The sequence below is a fragment of the Aptenodytes forsteri genome, unplaced genomic scaffold, assembly GCF_000699145.1.
Source record: "Aptenodytes forsteri isolate BGI_AS27 unplaced genomic scaffold, ASM69914v1 Scaffold33, whole genome shotgun sequence".
NCBI lineage: Eukaryota > Metazoa > Chordata > Aves > Sphenisciformes > Spheniscidae > Aptenodytes > Aptenodytes forsteri.
Genome location: NW_008795037.1, coordinates 7697278 through 7715671, shown reverse-complemented (window position 1 = coordinate 7715671; position 18394 = coordinate 7697278). Strand labels below are relative to the sequence as shown.

At 41.1% G+C, this 18394-nt stretch overlaps 1 protein-coding gene across 1 annotated transcript in view; it reads right to left on the bottom strand.

The window, feature by feature from the left end:
* Positions 1-18394, bottom strand: part of NUP93 (nucleoporin 93) — an 81184-nt gene that overhangs the window by 16614 nt on the left and 46176 nt on the right. The window contains exons 4-10 of the mRNA XM_019471380.1: positions 16879-16941; positions 14395-14523; positions 7289-7363; positions 5024-5113; positions 3520-3659; positions 1213-1345; positions 53-210 (exon numbers count right to left, since the gene is read on the bottom strand). Coding sequence (XP_019326925.1) covers positions 53-210; positions 1213-1345; positions 3520-3659; positions 5024-5113; positions 7289-7363; positions 14395-14523; positions 16879-16941 — 788 coding nt within the window. The remainder of the gene's footprint in view (positions 1-52; positions 211-1212; positions 1346-3519; positions 3660-5023; positions 5114-7288; positions 7364-14394; positions 14524-16878; positions 16942-18394) is intronic.

Here is an 18394-nt window from a genome sequence, read left to right as displayed (position 1 = left end):
ACTCCACAGCAACTCCCACCCCTCACAAAGATCTTTCCTAGTTCCCAATTACCTTTTATCTTTACTGTGCATGTACTCCTGGAACCAGGTTTTAAACTCTCCCAGCTGGTGCTGTGCCCGTTTCACCACATGCATGGCTGCAGTCAGATCTCCACAGCGCATGCAGTAGTAAATCAGTGCCCAGACAGGATGGCCTTCCACCTCACCATCCTGAAAATAAAGATAGATTTTTTTTTTTTTTTTTTTTTTTAAAAGCAGCATATTTGAATTAATTTTCTTTATCATTTGCCTCATTCATTATTTCTGCCCTTATACCCACACACTGGTTTTGGTAAAAAATTCTGTTCGTGTTACAGAAGCCAGAGGTTATGAGGTTTAAGTCCTGTGAAAGCTGTGCACATCCTAGCAGCAAAGGATGGGACTCTCTTCTGCTTGCCCAGATTTCAGTTCTGAGTGAGGTTCTGACAATCCCAGAACTAGCATACAGATATCCTCCCACCCAGGAGGCGGATTTGGATTAGACCACTGAGGTATTAAAAACATTTGTACTGAAAAAGAAAGAAACTAATCACGGATCTCAGCAAGTGAGAAAAGGACAGCTAGACTCAGCTATGTAGTCTCCAATGCTATAATTTATTATCATTTCATTTAACTTTTAACTTCAATTTTTCAACCCAGCCTGTCTGTTTATCTGGTAATTTTGTAGGTGCACAGCTATGCACTTTCTACTATGTGCAGGTGAACAGGATTTTATTCAGATTCCTAAATAAAAGACTCGGGCTACAATTCAGATTAATTCATTACATATTTAGTCATCAACAATTGGTGTCACCATCTTACAATAAGTGCAAAAAAAAGAGAAAAGGCAAAACAGGGCGATTAAGTTACTGCTTTTTTGAAACATCATAACGTATTCTGATGCTTGCTTGTTGATCTCAAAAAAGGCCACCAGAAGAGACCATAACTTCTAGAATTCAGAACTCAAACTACTGAGCACTACCATGCTTCGGGAGTAGCTCTGAACTCAAAGCGATTTTGTCTATTTTCCATTTCCCTAATGAAAAATTCTAGATAAGGAGTAAGAGCCTGCTGCCCTAAAAGCAGTTTAAACAATAGAAAAACCACCGGAGGCTGCACTAGTTTCCTGGCTGTGCTGGAGCAAGCAAATTTGTGTTATTATTTTAGCTCAGTCACTGAAAGTGATGGACACACCTGGAGACCAGGGACAGGCGCAGGGAGTTTGATGTTCAAGAAGCTGCGGACTAGTTGGTAGGTCCCTGGGACTCCACCCAGCTGAGCCTGGTGCAAGTTTCCAAAGACTGTCACAAAGGTGTAATTTTTGTAACTGAAAAACAACACAAACAAAACAAATGTGAACAGACTGAAATATACTTGCTACAAAAACATCCACTGCCTTTCAAATCCAACCAAATTATCAATTTAAAGCAAGTGACCTTGATGTTCAAACATTATCATTACAACAAAATGAGGCAAACTTCTGTTGATTTAAGAAGATCCTTGTATTCAGCAGTCTCAACAGAAACCACGTTTGGAGTCTGTGGTGTACTGCTCCAGGTTCAACTCTGTTATAGGGTTCCTCTCATTAGGTTCTCTTAGTACGAAGTTAATTACATAACTGGCAAAAAGCCCTTCCATCCTAATGCTTTAACTCTCAATCCTGTCACAAAAGAACAGTTAAACACCACAGATGCATTTGTCTCTCCTCCCTGCCCTATGGACAAATACAAACTTGAGGGCCATGGACTTACCAGAAGGAAATCACAGACGAAAAGGGAATTTAGAGAAAAACAACTGGTAAAGGCAGCTTTGAGAACACCTTCTAAAATAACCCAAAGCCTTTAATCAAGGCAGGTCAATTTAACAAATATTCATGTTTAGAAGCAGGAAGTCTCGAAAGTCTGTACACTGAAGGAATACCTATATAAGCAGCAACAATAAATTACATGAAGTTGTTCTTTTCTCTACAGCACATGACAGACTCATGCACCATCAGACTATAAAACGGAAAGGCTATGCTAAACATAAGCAAGTATCAGTGTATCTTGACATTACGGCTGAGTTAAGCACATGCTCCTCAGGGCTCCAAAGTTAGTTGCTTAACTAACATGCAAAGTTAGTTAGTTGCTCCAAAGCAACTAATGCAAGAACAGCTGTGAGCAGCACTACATCTCCTCCTTGTACGTGTGAGGGGCTGGTGAGGCATGGAAACACCTCAGAATTAGCCAATTCCTGCTAGGCACAGGGTTCGGGTTTTGCTTTTTGTTTTTTTTTTCTTTTTTTTTTTTTTTTAAATCAAACCTGAAGGGCCCAATTTCCACAATTGGGAGGGTTGGGGGTGAACTGATTGTAACTAATTCCTAATTTCAGTTAGTAGTTAATGGCACTGTGAAAATCTAGCAAGTTGGATATTTGGCAAATCAGGTTAAGAGTCACTGGCTCATCGCACACTGCTGAGACCGAAGCGCTGGAAACGGAAGATCCTTCTGATGCACCAGTTCATCTGCACACAGGCAGGCACGCCGCCACCCCCCCTGGGTGACAACAAGTGCTGATGAGGTGTGGCAACCAACTGTCAGGGGCCAAGAAGAGGCTGTGCCAGGAGGCGAAAACATCTCTTCCCAGTGTGCTGTATCAGAGCGCAGCACTTTCCGTGCTCAGATGGCAGATCTGTATCCATAACAAATGCCCACGCACTACGCTGCAGCTATTGTTTGCTTTCCACTGCTGAACTAGCCTGCTGGCATTACATCGGCGGCTACTAGATAAGAGACACTGCAATATCCACATGTGCAGTGAATAGGTAATACGGCCATCCGGGGATTCAGCTTTGGGCTTTCTCTCTACAACCATTCTGTCTGCTCCATAGCCTGCAATTCTCCAAGCATTTTCTTGGTCAAGGAGCTTAGGCCCCCGTGATACTTGCTGATACAGACTGTAAGCCACTTTCCAGAGTCTGAAAATCATTGCTGGATGTCTCAGCGTCAGCCTCTTCAAAATTTTACAAAAACCTTTCAGTGTAGAAATGGCATGATCAGAACCCGACTCATTGCACCAGATTTGTCCCCACTGCTGTCCTCGCTTCCTCCCAGCACTAGCTCCTGACAGTGATCAGCAATCAGAAAGGGAGTATAGAAAAGGGGAGTTTTGTTGCAGAGGGGAAATAGATCTCTTTCCACAAGTGAAAAACCCTTCACTTACCACTATGACAGATATAGAATATTTAAGGGCAACAGAAGAAAGAATAAAAGGTCTCTGCATCTTCTAAACAACCTCCCCACGGATCCAAGGCCTTTTTAACTTGAACAGTTTTTAACTAAAACAGTTTTATACTCAAGTGGCTGCTCTAAGCCCTGCAGAACAGAAAAGACAGGCAACAGACACTTCTGTGAGCAGCAAGAGGTAGCTGACTTGTTAATATGTTTGTGTGCATTACAAAGTCATTCTGGCTTATTATTAGGGAACTCTATTAAAGTGTGCTACCCAAAGCATTCACCTTACCTTTGTTCTAGGTAGTGCAGAGCCTGCCTCACGAACTCCATACGCACCTCCATGTTGGTCCGGACTTTCAAGGCATCGCTAGCAGGAACCAGGGTAACATCAGTCATTTGTTTCACCATGGCCCACATCTCAGAGATGTTCTATAAACAAGCCATTCCATGCAACAGTGATTAGTACAGAGATGAACAAGCAACACTGTTTTGAGCTACGTGGTGTTTTGATGCTTAAGAAAAGCATAAAAACACAACAGTAATGTCAGTTTAGATTTGTAATGGAGATACTAGATGCAGTCATGAAGGTAAGCTGCTTCTGTCATGCAGAATTCAAATTTCCCAGGCTTCTCTACCTAATTCTTGCACAAGAAGATGGCTATAAATACTGTACCTGCAATTGTCACCCAGGATCGACAATGATTTCCAAAACTAGGCTGGGTACTCGGTGCTCAGCCTCCTTCCCCATTTCCAGCTTGTACATCCCACTCAATAAATACCGCAACATCAGCAGCTTTCCATATAAGAAATTGCTCTGGCTGCCATTGGAAAGCTGTGTAATCAGCTGCAATGAGAAATGTCTAAAGGACACTGATCACTTGGACAAAGACTCAGGTCTGAAAAAAACGTTGAAAGCCATCCAGGTCTGCTCATCCATAAGGACGAGATCGTATCAGTATCTACAGGACTAGAGTATCCCTGCTGAAACAGCAAAATACTGAGAAGTAACAGCACTGTTAGCTCCAGCAAGGGCAGGTGTTTGATCTCAGTGCTTCAAAGCCGCAAGAACATTGAAACTAACCGTGTTGTCCCTAGCAAAATGAACAGAGCTGTTCAAAGCAAAGATGCACGTCTGTAATTCAGATCTGACTGAAGCATTTGCCTCTCAGCTTCTGAACAGCTTTTTGCTCTCCCCATTTGTAAAGTTTTTTCATGACTTGACCCTCCTGCAGTGTTCTCCTCCAAGCGTTTCTCAAAGGTGGCCAGGTTTGTGCATTTGTTTTTTTAGGGTGGACCAAGGCAACACAATTAAAGGAGTAGGGAAAAAAATAAAAGCAGGCAGATCATTGGTTTAAAGTCAATCCTAGGGGCTTTACGCTTTGCTATGGGAGCCTACTTCAGCTCTAGCAGGGTCTGATTGAAGACCCTTCACCTACAGCTAAATACGTTCAAAGGATGTTAGGAGGCCACATTTTGAAAACCAAACACAACAGAACCCATTCAAAATGAAAAAGCAAGTTTTTTCCTTGACAGCTCATCACTCATGATGGGACACTGCAGTGAAAGCAGGTTCTTTTCTTCCTCACTGTGTTAAGAAATTTTCACCATGACCAAGTTCATCACAGGTGGGCCCTGCTGTACTAGAGAAGATTCCAGTACTGGCTCTGTGTTTTCTGTGGAGCCATGCAATTTTTTTTGGCAATATCAGTGTTTTTCCACTAATGTCAGCAGGCTGTTAATCACAGCTGAAAACAGATTAAATACATCTCCTTACGTTAACTCACTGGCAGTACCTTATCATCCAGTTCTGCAACAGCAGCGCAAAGGTCCACCAGGTTAGGCTGCAGATGTCCATTCACTATCTTCTCATTATAAATATAAATCTGAAACACATTGAAAGTAAGCAAGTTTAACAATACATATTACTCCCCTTCCCTCTCCCCAGCCACACCAGCAAAATCTGAACCAGGCTTCAAGAACAGAGCGTCTCCAGCAAGTCCCTTCTGCTTCCCTCCCACGTTAGCCGCTTCTAATCCAATGCAAGAGGAGTGGGCATCAGCACCAACCACGCTTCCTCAACACACCAAAGCCCCAGGCCTGCCTGAAGGCAGGCAGCAATCCAGCTGCTCAGGGGTTCTGCACGGCAAAGCACTGTGCTGAATGCCCTGTTAGACTAACTGCAGCTAACTGTTGGACGACAAAGATTCAGAAGAGACCTGACAACTGGATGGCTGTGATATTCCCCTGCATGGCAGCCTCCTACCTGCTGACATAAAAAACAGAATTTTGCTCGTTTGTGTCAGTATTTAGGGAAATCTGACACAGGGAAAGGAGAACAGAAACCTGGCCTTTCAAAACCTGCCCTTAAACACATATACACATGCACACACCCGCTTTGATTTCAATCTTTGTCTTAATTTAGCTACTTCTACTATTGTTTATTCTACTCTCAGTCCAAAGACCTTCCAGCTACCTCTGAAAATAATCATTCTCAATACTAGAAAGGCAGTGCTGTCGTACTTTAAGTCCTTTTTTCTTGCATGCACTACTACTTCAACATGCCCAGCATGCAAACAAGATGCGGAGCTCAGGACTGCAAGCAGAATCTAGCATCAGTGAAATCACATATGTGGACTTCACCGTGTTTCTGTGAAACAGTTTGAACTAGACATGAAGAACAATTAATCATTTCAGTGTAATTAAAACACATTTCATGGCTGATGATAAACTGAAACAGCGTGGACTGCCTGATCTCCAGGACTCCTAACTACCCACTGAAATCCATACGAGCCCCATACCCAGTGCTGAAGTCCAGGTATTTTTGCACTCAAGCGGGGAGATGTTAAGGACAGCTCAGCCAGGCCAGTTTCTCCAGGGGGCTTGCCGGGAGCACACAGTGGCTGCACCAAGCGTTTTGGTGGTAGAAGCCTGGCCACGAATGCCACGTTTCCATGGCACATCGCAAGCAGTCTGCACGCAGCCCGTAAACCTGATGAGAGCCCACCTGCCCACCCACGGGGAAGACACTGTGACTCTGCAGCTACCCCTGGTACTAGGCTAGAGAGGTTGAGCTTTCCATATCCACAAAACATCAGGGAACAACGCCGTCAGCCTCAAAGTATGGATATAATTGTGCCACAAGGAAGATTCTTAATACAGGAATATTACAGTAGAGATGAAACAAATTAACGTACATTAACAACCACTAAATCAAACGTACACTTTGTCAGCACAACCATGCACCTTATTTTGTGATTCATTTCTTCGGTTACCATAACTGAATGCAGACATAGAAAAACAGATGCACACGCCGCTATCTGACTCAGCAAAGACTGAGCCAATGCACACAATCACAGTAATTGTGTGCAAATTAGGCAACGCTTTGTCTATGTAGTTTTACATATTCCATTTTGAAAAAATCAAGTCCTTCTCTTTCATTTTGTTTCCAACAGTGCTGGTAAACAGATCATCTCAAACAACAAAAGTAACAAATTGATTATGTAAAGGTTTATCAGTTTTCCCTGAAAATTTTCAGAGGGAGTCTAATGCCACCAGACATTAATTCATAGCTGATGCACTAAAGCTTCTCATAAGCGATGCCATTAAAACAGGATATAATTTGGCAAACATCAGGATTAAGACTTCAGCATGTTTTTTCCTACACACACACATCAGAAATGTGATCTTCCACATGTGAGAATAAAGGGAACGTAAAGTTTTCATTTGCGTACTATTACACATCAACATGAATTCTAAAAAATGTTTTTGTAAGGTTAAAAGAGTTTCAATTTACTATACAAGCATAAATGACTTCTACGGTCATATATGATGTTCAGGATCTCCTTTTGACAAAAAAAAATCCTGTAGCAGACAGAGTACGCTTCTAAAAAAAGTCAGGCTAAATTTCTGTATTTTCTAATTGCATTTTAACCACAGGCAAATGTTTTCATGTTTTACCTGCCACATCTTCTTACACACTAAGCTCACAGATCTTTAATTTCCCCACCTCTCTCTCTGTAGAAAACAATGTTTGACTATGATTTTCCATTTCCACTCACCTGCCGAGCATACGCCATCTCCACGCTGTCCAACGAGCTGCGACCTGGAGGGCCCAACTCACCAACGTAGCTAGGCTGTTTAATGAGAAGCGTATAAGAAGGTATAAGGTATAAAATTACTGCAATGCATTTTACCAATATATCTACTCCTAAAGAACAGCAGCAAAACCATGTTACTGACAGAACTAAGAACAGGGTTTTGAACTATCTACAGAGTAGTATCACTGCAATACCCTATTATCTTCCCAATACAGCTTAAACTTTCTAAAGTGACAGAAGTCCTCCTTATTCAGTGCACAAATCAACCATTAGCTCTCTAGAATTAGGACATCAGCGTCTCTCGATAGCATCTTATGATTTTAATTCTTTCCTTTTGTTTCTTGAAAGGTTGCTTATGCTCACGTTAGTATCTCACTGTGAAGCATCTAGTCTGAATCTCCATCACAGCAAGGACACAGAATTCGATGCACCAGCTCAATGGATCCAGTCTAGCAAGGCTGACGCTCCAGTTTTGTCCTAGTGCAATGACACGGACACGAAGTGTGACTGCAGCATTCAATTATCTGCCAAAAAGTGCCCCATTGCTAGTCAGCTGTAGGAGGAAGGAGGACCCTGGCAATATACTGACCTGAAAAAAAATCATCTTCCTACCCACAGATACTACATCAAGATTGAAATATTTTCAGTGTAGAGGGACAGCGGATGGAGTCATGGCATGGAAAATTTGTACTCTTTTATAAAACTTGAAATATAATACTGACATAATATACTAATGCTGCATAAAGCTATACTTGTAAGACTTCACTACAAATCACAGGTATGTTTTCAGTATAGCCACTACTGAACATGGATGTTCACCACTCGGGGGGAAAGAATACTCCTAATTAAGTATGTAATACTCTAATGTTCCCTGCTTCCTAAAAATTTAATTCTTCATTTCAGCACTGCAAGTCTTGGGTTTGAAAAATTAACTGCAATCATTTTAAAGACAGATCCCTTTGAGGTAAGCAGTCCTTTAACATCAGCTGCTTCATAAGCAGTGCTACAGCCACGATGGTCCGAAGATGAAAGCAAGAGAAGCTCAGTATAGAAGCGTAATATTTACTATGAAGCCAACTGACATAGTTAGAGCAAGCAAAGAGGAACAGACAAGCTTTCAGAAAAGCAAGCATGTTTTCAGGTCTGAAACTGAAGCAACAGCCTTTGAATTTCAGACTTTGAACCCAAAAGCTCATTTGTCTCTCCCAGGTATAGTTGGCCTGGTAACAGATGTCACCTCTCCGCACAAGCCTTGCTCAGCTTACTTCAGGTGCCTAGCGTAGGTAGTTACGAGGATCTAAGATGGTTGTTTACTTCCACCAGGAGAGAGGATACAAAGCACATAAGCTAAAATACTGAAAGCGGCTGTAAGCAAACACTGAGAAGGGGCCTTGCTGTGCCTTGGTTTGTTACCAGATAACTCAAGTCCATCTCTATTCCTCTAAACTGGAATCAGTAACTTTCCGAGAAAGAGCAGGTACATCTGCAGAATTTTAAAATTAAGCTTTTTACCATCAAAGTCAGTTACGGCTAGCTGCACGTCCTCAGTAGCTCTTATACTGCACCTTAGCAATACTGTCAAATAGCTTTACTTTTTCTTATATCAGTTACCCAGAACATCAGTACTTTATTGTGTAGATAGGATCACCTTCAAGTATTGCTTAAGGACACGTTCTAGTCTTTCCTGGAAGAGTTCAGTTAAATGTGACCGACTTGCTGCCTGTACAAACAGACAAAGCCCAAATGCAATGGGGAGGGGGAAAAAAAAAAAAAAAAAAAAAAAAAGAAAATCATTGTTTTCACTTTCAGTTTAATCAGCTTTAGAGTTCAGCTTTGCTGACACCTGACAGGCCGCAGCATGGCAGGACCAATGTTCCTGCCATGACCTGGCTTGCATGGATTGCAGGAAAAGACCCAAGAAATGGGTAGGTTTTCTCCAGATGGTGTCATCATTCAGTTTCTTGTTTCAAATGAGAACAAAATGCTGACAGGGTCTTCAAAAGAATCTCACTTTTTTGGGAACTGTATCCCAACTTTGAATGAAATACAAATATATGAACTGCCAGACATGTTACCTATCAGTCTATGCACTGAACAGTGTCTCAAGTCATTCCCAAATGCTTATAATTTTAATTTGGTATCAGTTTAACCTAGGTTATCTTCTATGTTGTAGGACCTCCCTTACGCTCATGAGCTTATGTTCTTGCAAAGACGTTGGCTATCCACTGTCCTAGTCCAGGAGTTTTCATCAGGAAAATTTTCACAATTTTAAATTTAAAGGCCAATAAAGTGACACAATTGCAATGGCCAAGAAGCTGTTCCGAGTTAGCTAGGAATTTATACATGAAGATAAGGGCATTGACCTCTATTGAGAAATTATAAGAACTTTGTGATTACTGCTTTCTGCGTAGCATACAACAGTTGATTACAGAATAAAAAAAAAAATTGGTTGTGTTTGTCCCTGATACAGTGAAATATAAATGAATGAAGGTATCAAAGATGAACCTGGACAATCCTTTGAAATTGCTGGAATGAGTTTATCACGGCATTAATTTCTCAGTAATCATGCAACCGAAATTATGTCCAACCTGATTATAAAATCAAGGAGATGCATTTAGACCTTAGGCAGTATAAAAATGCCTTACCAAAAACTCAAAAGAAATCCCACTTTTTCTTTTTGCAGCTGAACTTACACTAAAAATACTCTTCACAGTCACTCCTAATGGATACTGATATTCAGAAGCATTTGCATTTTTCTTTCAGTGCCAAATCATCTGACACAAATTCCTTTAAACCCACCTAAAAAACGACAAATTCTTTGTTCTAAAGAACAAAGAAGCTGTTAAAGTAGGTTTCCTGGGAAACAGACATGATGGCAGAAATAGCGCTTTGCAGCCTTCCCCTATGCTGTGCCAGATAAATTGCAGAGTTATTTAAAGTAACACTAAATTATGGACGTTGTCATTAATTACTGATGAGATTTCATCTTCTAAAGCAAGTGAAGAAGGGTACATTATGACTTAGTGTCACTTTTCAACCAGTGCCCAAAACGCCAGAAACATAAGGACTGGGGCTTTGTTTTGTGAATTTGGTTCCTTTTTCTCCTGCTGCTGCTTTGCAGCACCAACGAGCACCCATGTGGCTGCCACTCCGGAGAGCGGTTTATGACTGACAGGTTAAAACCCACAGGTAAGGATCTGAATTCAAAAGTGCACACCTGAAGCTAAGAAATAACTGCTCGGGGGTTTAGGGGTTTTTTCCTTTCCTTTCTCCAATTTTAATTTTACCCTCACCATTATGTTTTGAGGATCGCTTATTAACAATCTGCCACAGCTGAGAACTGCCACATTGAAATTAAGTTCTTTAAATGCCCACTACCAACTTGGCACTTCAGCAGGGAAAAAATTCAGGAACTCCAGAATTTGTCTTGCTTTTCTTTCCTATGCCAAGAACCTTGGGAGCAAGCTTACTTCTTATTTTTTCCATCTCATACTTGCATTCTGGCTTCATCTTTGAATTATTAAACTTTAAAAAAGCACTAGCTCACTGAACCATCTCATGGCTGTGCTAAAAGGAAATTTCAAAAGGAAAACTAAAGCAATGAGTCAGCATGGGGAAGGCCATTTCCACTCTTCACCCTAAACTGCAGAAATGGAGGGTTGCGCAGGCAATCCTTCTGTAGCTGGTAACCAGCATTTGAAAAGGCATCCCCTACAAGCTAAGGGGGGGGGATTTGGGGAAGGGGGAGGATGTCCTTTGGTTGCAAGTCAGAACTTATCAAGTTTTTAAGCAAGGAAAAGATTATGAAAGATGTATTGAAAACAGCAGCTAGGTGCATATGAGAAGAATCATCTTTCAGGTCAGGTTCTTAAGCCTAACTGGAGCAGCAAAAGGAAAAACAGAAAAGTGGGTAATGCACAAAGGACTGCAGAAGTGCAAGTGCACACACGCATATCTTTCTGCATCTCTAGTCTGATATTGCTTAAACGGCTTGCACTGTTTTTATCAACCACATTTGCTTCTCCCTGCCCTGAATTTACGTCTTTCCAATGCATTCTTCAGAACTGTAGTATTTATTCTGAATATTATCCATTCGTGAAAGCTGCAGCTATACTGCACTGCCGTCACATTTTTATCTTTAAATTCGTTTAGCCTAACGATGCCGCTTTTCAAAGGAGTCCTCCTTCATTTGTACTCAGCCAAGCATTCAGCTTCACTTGCACACTAAACCGCATGCATATAAAGATGCATTATTCATCACCCTCATATGCATATGCACATTCCTCAGCAGAAGTCTGGGCAGACATTTTGTCAGCACTCCAAATGGCTTGGCCAGTAGATGCAGTGAATAACTAGGCAGGAGACTGAGCTAGAGAAACACCATCAAAATATATTGCGGTGCAGCGGGGGAGCGGAAAGCATCTTGCAGTCCTTGGGATTTAAGGGATATGAAGACATGATACAGAGGAGCAGAACAGAAACAGAGAGTGACAGCGTCTCTCCATCACTGCGGGAGCGGGTTGCTTGACAGCAGGAGTGGAAGAGCTTGGGGTGGGGGTGGAAGAAAAAAAACCCTGGAATAAGAGGACAAAAGAAATGCCTCGGCACCTACTGGAACAAGACTCGGAACAAACACCTTGAAAGCATAGGTGTTTGATACCTTGAAAACAAAACTCGGGCTTTCCTCCCTTTTCCCCCAAGAAGCACCATCTTATTAGCTCTGTTCTTCCCTTACAGGAAGACGGCCAGGCTGGAGGACAAGGGGGAACAGAAAACCCTAATGGCAAGTCCTGCACTAGCTTCTTTGAATCATGAGCTTTGCCTGTTAATTGGTCTTATTTCCATGAATAATGTGTTGGTATTTCACTCTGCCCAAATTAGCTTGCCCAAAGCTTGAGAATTGGCTTGCAGGCAGACCGGCCCCCTGCTGCATTTGGATCTGTGCCTTTTCAGTTGATTCTCCATCTCCAGAGGATATCAATTAAACCTCTACTATATTCTACAGGCTGTGTCTGTTTGTGTCACACACACACACAAAACTTATTTGACTGGAACAAGGCTTTAGAAGAACAACCTGCTGTGGGGAGGTTAGATAACAGGCTTTTAACACAGTAGATGCACTTCAAACCTCTCAGACCTTTGACTTCTTGAGGCTAGGACTAGAATATATCAAGGATTTTAAATGCTCTTGAAATGACATACTGATACTACAAGGGCTTTGAAACGGAGAGTGGAGTATTACTGAGTGATAGTGTATATTGAGTCTTTAAACTCATTCATGAAAAACCATTAGAGGTAGGGACCATTAGAGGTAGGGTGGTTTTCCTCTCCTCCCTCCCACCAATTCGATGCTTGGCATCTCGAGTGCCATGGACTGGGGGTAGTGTCCATTACACTGAAACTTAGAGGTAGGGTGGTTTTTTTTTTTCCTCTCCTCCCTCCCACCAATTCGATGCTTGGCATCTCGAGTGCCATGGACTGGGGGTAGTGTCCATTTGACACTGAAACATCAGAAAAGAGGTTCTACCTTTTCAGAGTAGGTTATTAAATTGCTTCTCTTAGCAGTCAATATCCACACTTCGAAATATCCACTGGTTACTTACAACCAGTAACTCACACACAAATCAAAAGATGTTAGAAGCTATCAGAATAGCTGCCAAGTCTTCAGACTCACATCCTAAAATAATGGGATAGCTGTTCCTAGTTTTAAATTAATTCAGCCTGCATTATTTAGCATTTCTAATATTGGAAAGCTGGACAACCTTCTGAGAAGTCTCTTTAAAGTATCAGTAAAATACTTTCTGGGGAAGATAGCTTCTATAAAAAGATGTACGCTAACTGGGATTAACCTATATTTAAAAGAACAGTAATCAGAAAGGGACATTTCATTAACAACTTTAATTATTTCCAAATCCCTATACAGGTCATACCCCATTAACACCAAGGGCTTTTTTTTATTTTAACGCACTTTGCAGCTGTGTAAGTCACTCCAATGAACAAGAATTTATTTAAAAAAAACCAACACACACACACACACCCCCAAAAAAAGGGGGGGGGCAGGGGGAGGGGAGAGGAACATGGCTATAAAAACCCGTGGCTGGTTTTTGGCCTGAAAGCACAGCAACTTGCATTCCCCCAGCCCCATTGCCTCTCCTCTCAAGGTTATAGTTTTCACAAAGCATCATGCAGGGGCTGTGATGTAACTTTGCACTCCAGGGATCTCAGCTAATGTCTGGTGCCTCTAGCTCAGAGGGGTGGAGTTCCCACAACTCTGCTTATAAACTGTGCTTTACTCTACTCATATAACTGGAGCATTTTTGTTAAGAGAATACACTGTGAAGTTTTAAGTTGTAACAGAAAATAAGGAATGTTTTAAGTTGCTAGTCAATAGCTTTCCATGTTAGACACAGGGTCCGTCTTGCCCAAAGGATTTGGTCACTTGAATTGCTGAACACTAGAGGTCTTAGAACCACAAAACTTGAACCTGCATTCCATGAGAGCAAGGTGAAAAGGAAAGCATACTTCCTCTTTTTTTGTGGTTGAGTATTCATCTGGTTTTGACAAAAAACCTGGGAGACTTCATCAGCCTCCTAAGAAAAGCCATAAATCTTGGCTAGCACACAGTGATAAGGGAAAGAGACACTTGAAGACCCGCGTGTGAGCACAGTTACACCTGAGAAACTGTCTGGTCTCATTAACTTTGCAAATGTTTCCTGCAGGTGAAGTTCACCCCAATGTGTTTTCTGTCCCCTGGGTGTATTGATCTAATATGCATTAGTGTGACTTTAAATTTCCAGCTTGCACATATGTTGCTTAAAACATAGCTTCAGCAATAGGAGCTCCACTGCCTGTACCCATCAGTCAATAAAAACAATCATACAGGTTTGATATTTTGCTAGACAGTGCATTCTGTTAGTCACAGCCGTTCTGGAATTAAATAGAGATTTGATACGTCTCATTTTCACACAGTTGTAGCTACAGTATAATCCAGAGGTGGTTTCAGTGATGCTGGAGTGCCAGCTGCATACATGTGCGTGACCATGCACAGTGTTTAGAAAGACAGTTACCTCGTTTTCCTGGGTGAAATCAAGAGCATCTTCCCCTGACGCAAGCAGAGTGTGAAGAATCCTTTGTTTCACCTGTTCCCATTCAACCAGCATTGATTCTCGGTGATACTCTTCAGCCATAGCAAAAGTCTGTTGGTGAAGAAGAACAAGAGCTAAGGAACATATAGAAACACCAAACAGCCTAGCTCTGCTATTAATAGACCAGCTCAAAAATGAAACAGAAAATAGCAACTAAATAAGTCAACCAAGTCAGCCCTCCAGAGCTAATGATGTGCTGCATATTATTTTAACAGGCTTCCTGTTCAGGTACGAGGGGATTCAGAAAGTAGGTGTGTGTGGAATTAAGATAACTCTCACATACCCAGCTGGTAAAACAGGGAATCTGTGTGTCTTCCATGGTACTGCAATACACACACAACTTAGCAGGCTGGAAATCGATAGGCTTCTGTCTTTATTTTAGCAGCATGGACACAATATCCAGGTCATCACTGACCCGCGTGGTTTGTTGAGACTAACTTCTCTAGAAGCAACTAGCTTTTCACCTCCCTGGAATCTATAAAGGTTTGACTTACTGCATTCTTAACAGAGATGTGTGTTTATTGCCCATATTTCATTTTCAGGTCTTTACTAGTATATTTTTCTTTTAAATGGGAAATAGGAGAAAATAAAAGTATTAAGGAAAATCAACCAGTGCCAAAGAATCAGAAAGTCTCTCTCATCAGAAATGTAACTCAGGAAAGCACATAGGAAAATCATATCCCAAGAAGAAACATCCTTCTACCTTTAAAATGGCTGACGTGCTACATTGTCTTCAGATCCAACTGGGGAACTCATGTAAGGAAACAGCTTTTCCCTCAATAATCCTTATTTTGGCAATAGCATTAGGATAGAGAAGATGCGTCACTACCTTTCCTGTTATTGTTGGGGCAATGCTAACTAGCAGCCTTGAGTATACTGGGACAGGAAATAAGAATATTTCCACTAATTCTAAATAGAGAATAAGCTATATTGGATTTTCCACTTCTTTCTCTTTCCCAACCTTTTCTGTCTGTCACATAGCTTTGTGCTGCAGTATACATAACTAAATGTCTTGGTCGGCTGAGTAAGTTTTTCATCTCATTACAGCCCACTGTTAGGATATTGTCAATTAAGGGGCAAAACGTTCCCCAAGTATAAATGAACTGATAAGAGGCAATGACATTTGGCAAACGTTTAATTATGGTGCATGCATGCAACTAGAGCATAAGATTTATGTTTCTTTGTTTTGTTATATAAATTCACTTTATACTTGCATGGTAGAATATAGGTCTTATCCTTACCTTTACTATAATAATTTCAACAAGGTTTTAAATATGCTTCAATAATTACAGTATAATTATATGTAATTAAAATAATTTAATAATGGTTAAGTACTATTTCTTATCATTTGAAAGAAACACAAGCTCAGTTCTAAACCTGATGCCCCAAGTGTACACATAGGGAAACAATCGTAACATAAGCACCAGGAAGCATGCAATGACATTTCCAAGCAGCAGTTTTAAGACAAACAACAGGAAGCATTTTTCCACACTGCCTAATTCAGTTGTGGAAATCATTGCCCCAGAACATGACCGATACCAAAAGCATAAAGGGATTCATAAACAGGATCAGATGAATTTCACAGGAGAAAACAGCTTCCAGCTCAGAAAAATCTTCGAAACAACTACTTGCTTGGAGGTGAAGAGACAGGAGATGAACGGGGGAAGGCTAACGCTTGTCTTTTTTTCTTACATACTAAGTACTGGTCCCTTTCAAGGGAAGAAAACTGGACTGAGCAAACTCTGAGCTTAAGTGACAACTCTTTCTTTCTTATTGTAGCATTTTCCTTTGTATTGCTTAAAAAAAACCCAAAACAAACATCCAAGCACTTTTCTTATGCGAGAGATTTCCTTTGGACAATGTGATGCAGTATGGTGTTCTGGGTCTTCTACAGACACAAGAATTAACCCTTGCAGCACTTCTGCTGCATAGGCCTGAACATGGTCGTATGTACTTCAACAACTCCTATAACCTACAGAAACAGCTATAATAAATACATTGAGTGTCATCACTGTACGGGAAGTCAGTGCACAAGGCATTTTGCAGAGCAAAAAACGGAAATAGACCCCATGTCCTAGGCATTATCACCTCTAGAAAAGGCAGCATCCATGCAGAGAGGGTTGGAGCGAGCGTGCTGTGCCTTACAAACAACAGCTTCTCTGTTCAAACAGATTTAACACTGTGAGCCTCCTGACCCTACAAAATACTGCAGTTGAAATACAACTGACAAGTATTTCTTCTGGAAATTCTGAGCAAGTATTTCCTAACGTCTAATTTTTCTATATTCTCAGTACAGTCCTCTTAAATTCCACTAGTTTATTAAATAGCTGATTTATTAACTCCTTAGGGACCTCGCCCCCTTTTTTTTTTTTTTTGAAGAAAAAATGGTGCTTGCTTCCAACTTACCCTTTTCCTAGACTCTTCAATGGCTGACAGCAATGCATTATCTTTTTCATTCTTCAGGAATCCCTGCAGAAAAGGAGAAACACGAGCTTCAGTCAAAAAATCAGCCTTGCACTAACATCAGATACATCTTGTAGTACTCAGCTCTTTCAACTCTGAGAAGTGTTCGGAGCTCTCTTCCCAATCCACTCCCGAGAAGTTTAAAGGTCACTTTACTTCACCAGAGGTACAGTGCGATACCCATACAGAGCAATGTGAAAATGAAAATGCATTAATCTCCTGTTTTAATATGCATTAAATCCTAGTGAAATGTCCTGCTTCTATTCTCTTTTATCTCTGTGTCCCAGCAACTGCTTCCTCTTGCTCCCCATTTGAGGGAGCTAGGATGAAAGCTGGTAGGAGCGATAAGCCAAGATAAGATTGTTGGACTTGAGTATGTTGAAAAAAAAAAAATAAAAAAGGTTTTGACTTGGCAGCTTCAGGCAGGAATGAAGCTCTTGGAGGCCCGATAGGAACTGTGAAAAAGAGCCTTAAAAATAGTCAGTTGAGGAAGGATGGAAATAACTAAACAGTTGGAAAGCATTACAGGAAAAGTTTACCACGCAGCCTCTCTCCATGCATACAGCTGGAGTGGGTAAAAAAAAAAACCCATAAGAATTGTATTTTTAATTTTCAATACATCAGTAAATCTCAAAGAGGTCAGGGGTACACAAACAGACTGATTTAGATGAGCTGTTAGGTCCTTATCCCAAAGGTTACTTTCGTGACCCATACTAGGAAACATATGATATTTTGAATTTTAAACAAATAGCCATGGGGTAAACTGCAGCAACACACAGAGACAACAAACAGGAAACATTTATTACACTCTAACTTGAATATCTTTATTTTGCATTTTCAGTGTTATATCACCAATTAAAGAAACCAAGTTGATTTGTACTCCCAGACTTCAACTTAATCATTATTGAAATCATAAAATAGAAAAGAAGCCTTTGTCTCCATCTAAAGTAATCAACTATAACATTATCAACTCCATTAAGTGCTAATATCTTAAGAGTCTGTATGCTCACTCCACAGCTCTAAAATTAAGAGCCGCTAACAAACCCAGGGAGTGGGAATTCAATGTACCATGCTTTATGCTTTTACAACAAGGATACACAATTGCAGCAGTGTCCAACCGAGCTTGTCAGGAATCAGGAGGCTTTCGTGCCCTTCATTCCCCACATCTTCCTCCAAATAAACGGTTCCTGCCCCAACAATCTGACAATATTGGTATTGATCCATACAACCTAGGTAGAGCTCAGGATCTCCTGAGGAACACGGACCCTGTGGCAGGACAGAAGCTTTCTGTGATAGGGATTGGGACCTTTGGGAAAATATATTTACAGTAGGTCTTAGAAACAGTCCTGCAGCAGTGCTACATGCAACCACAGGTATCACAGACTGCCACTTTGCTCTGGGAGGTAAGGAGGGTTTGAAGTGTCCCCAAACTGAAGAAATCTGGCAGGAAACTCTGCCG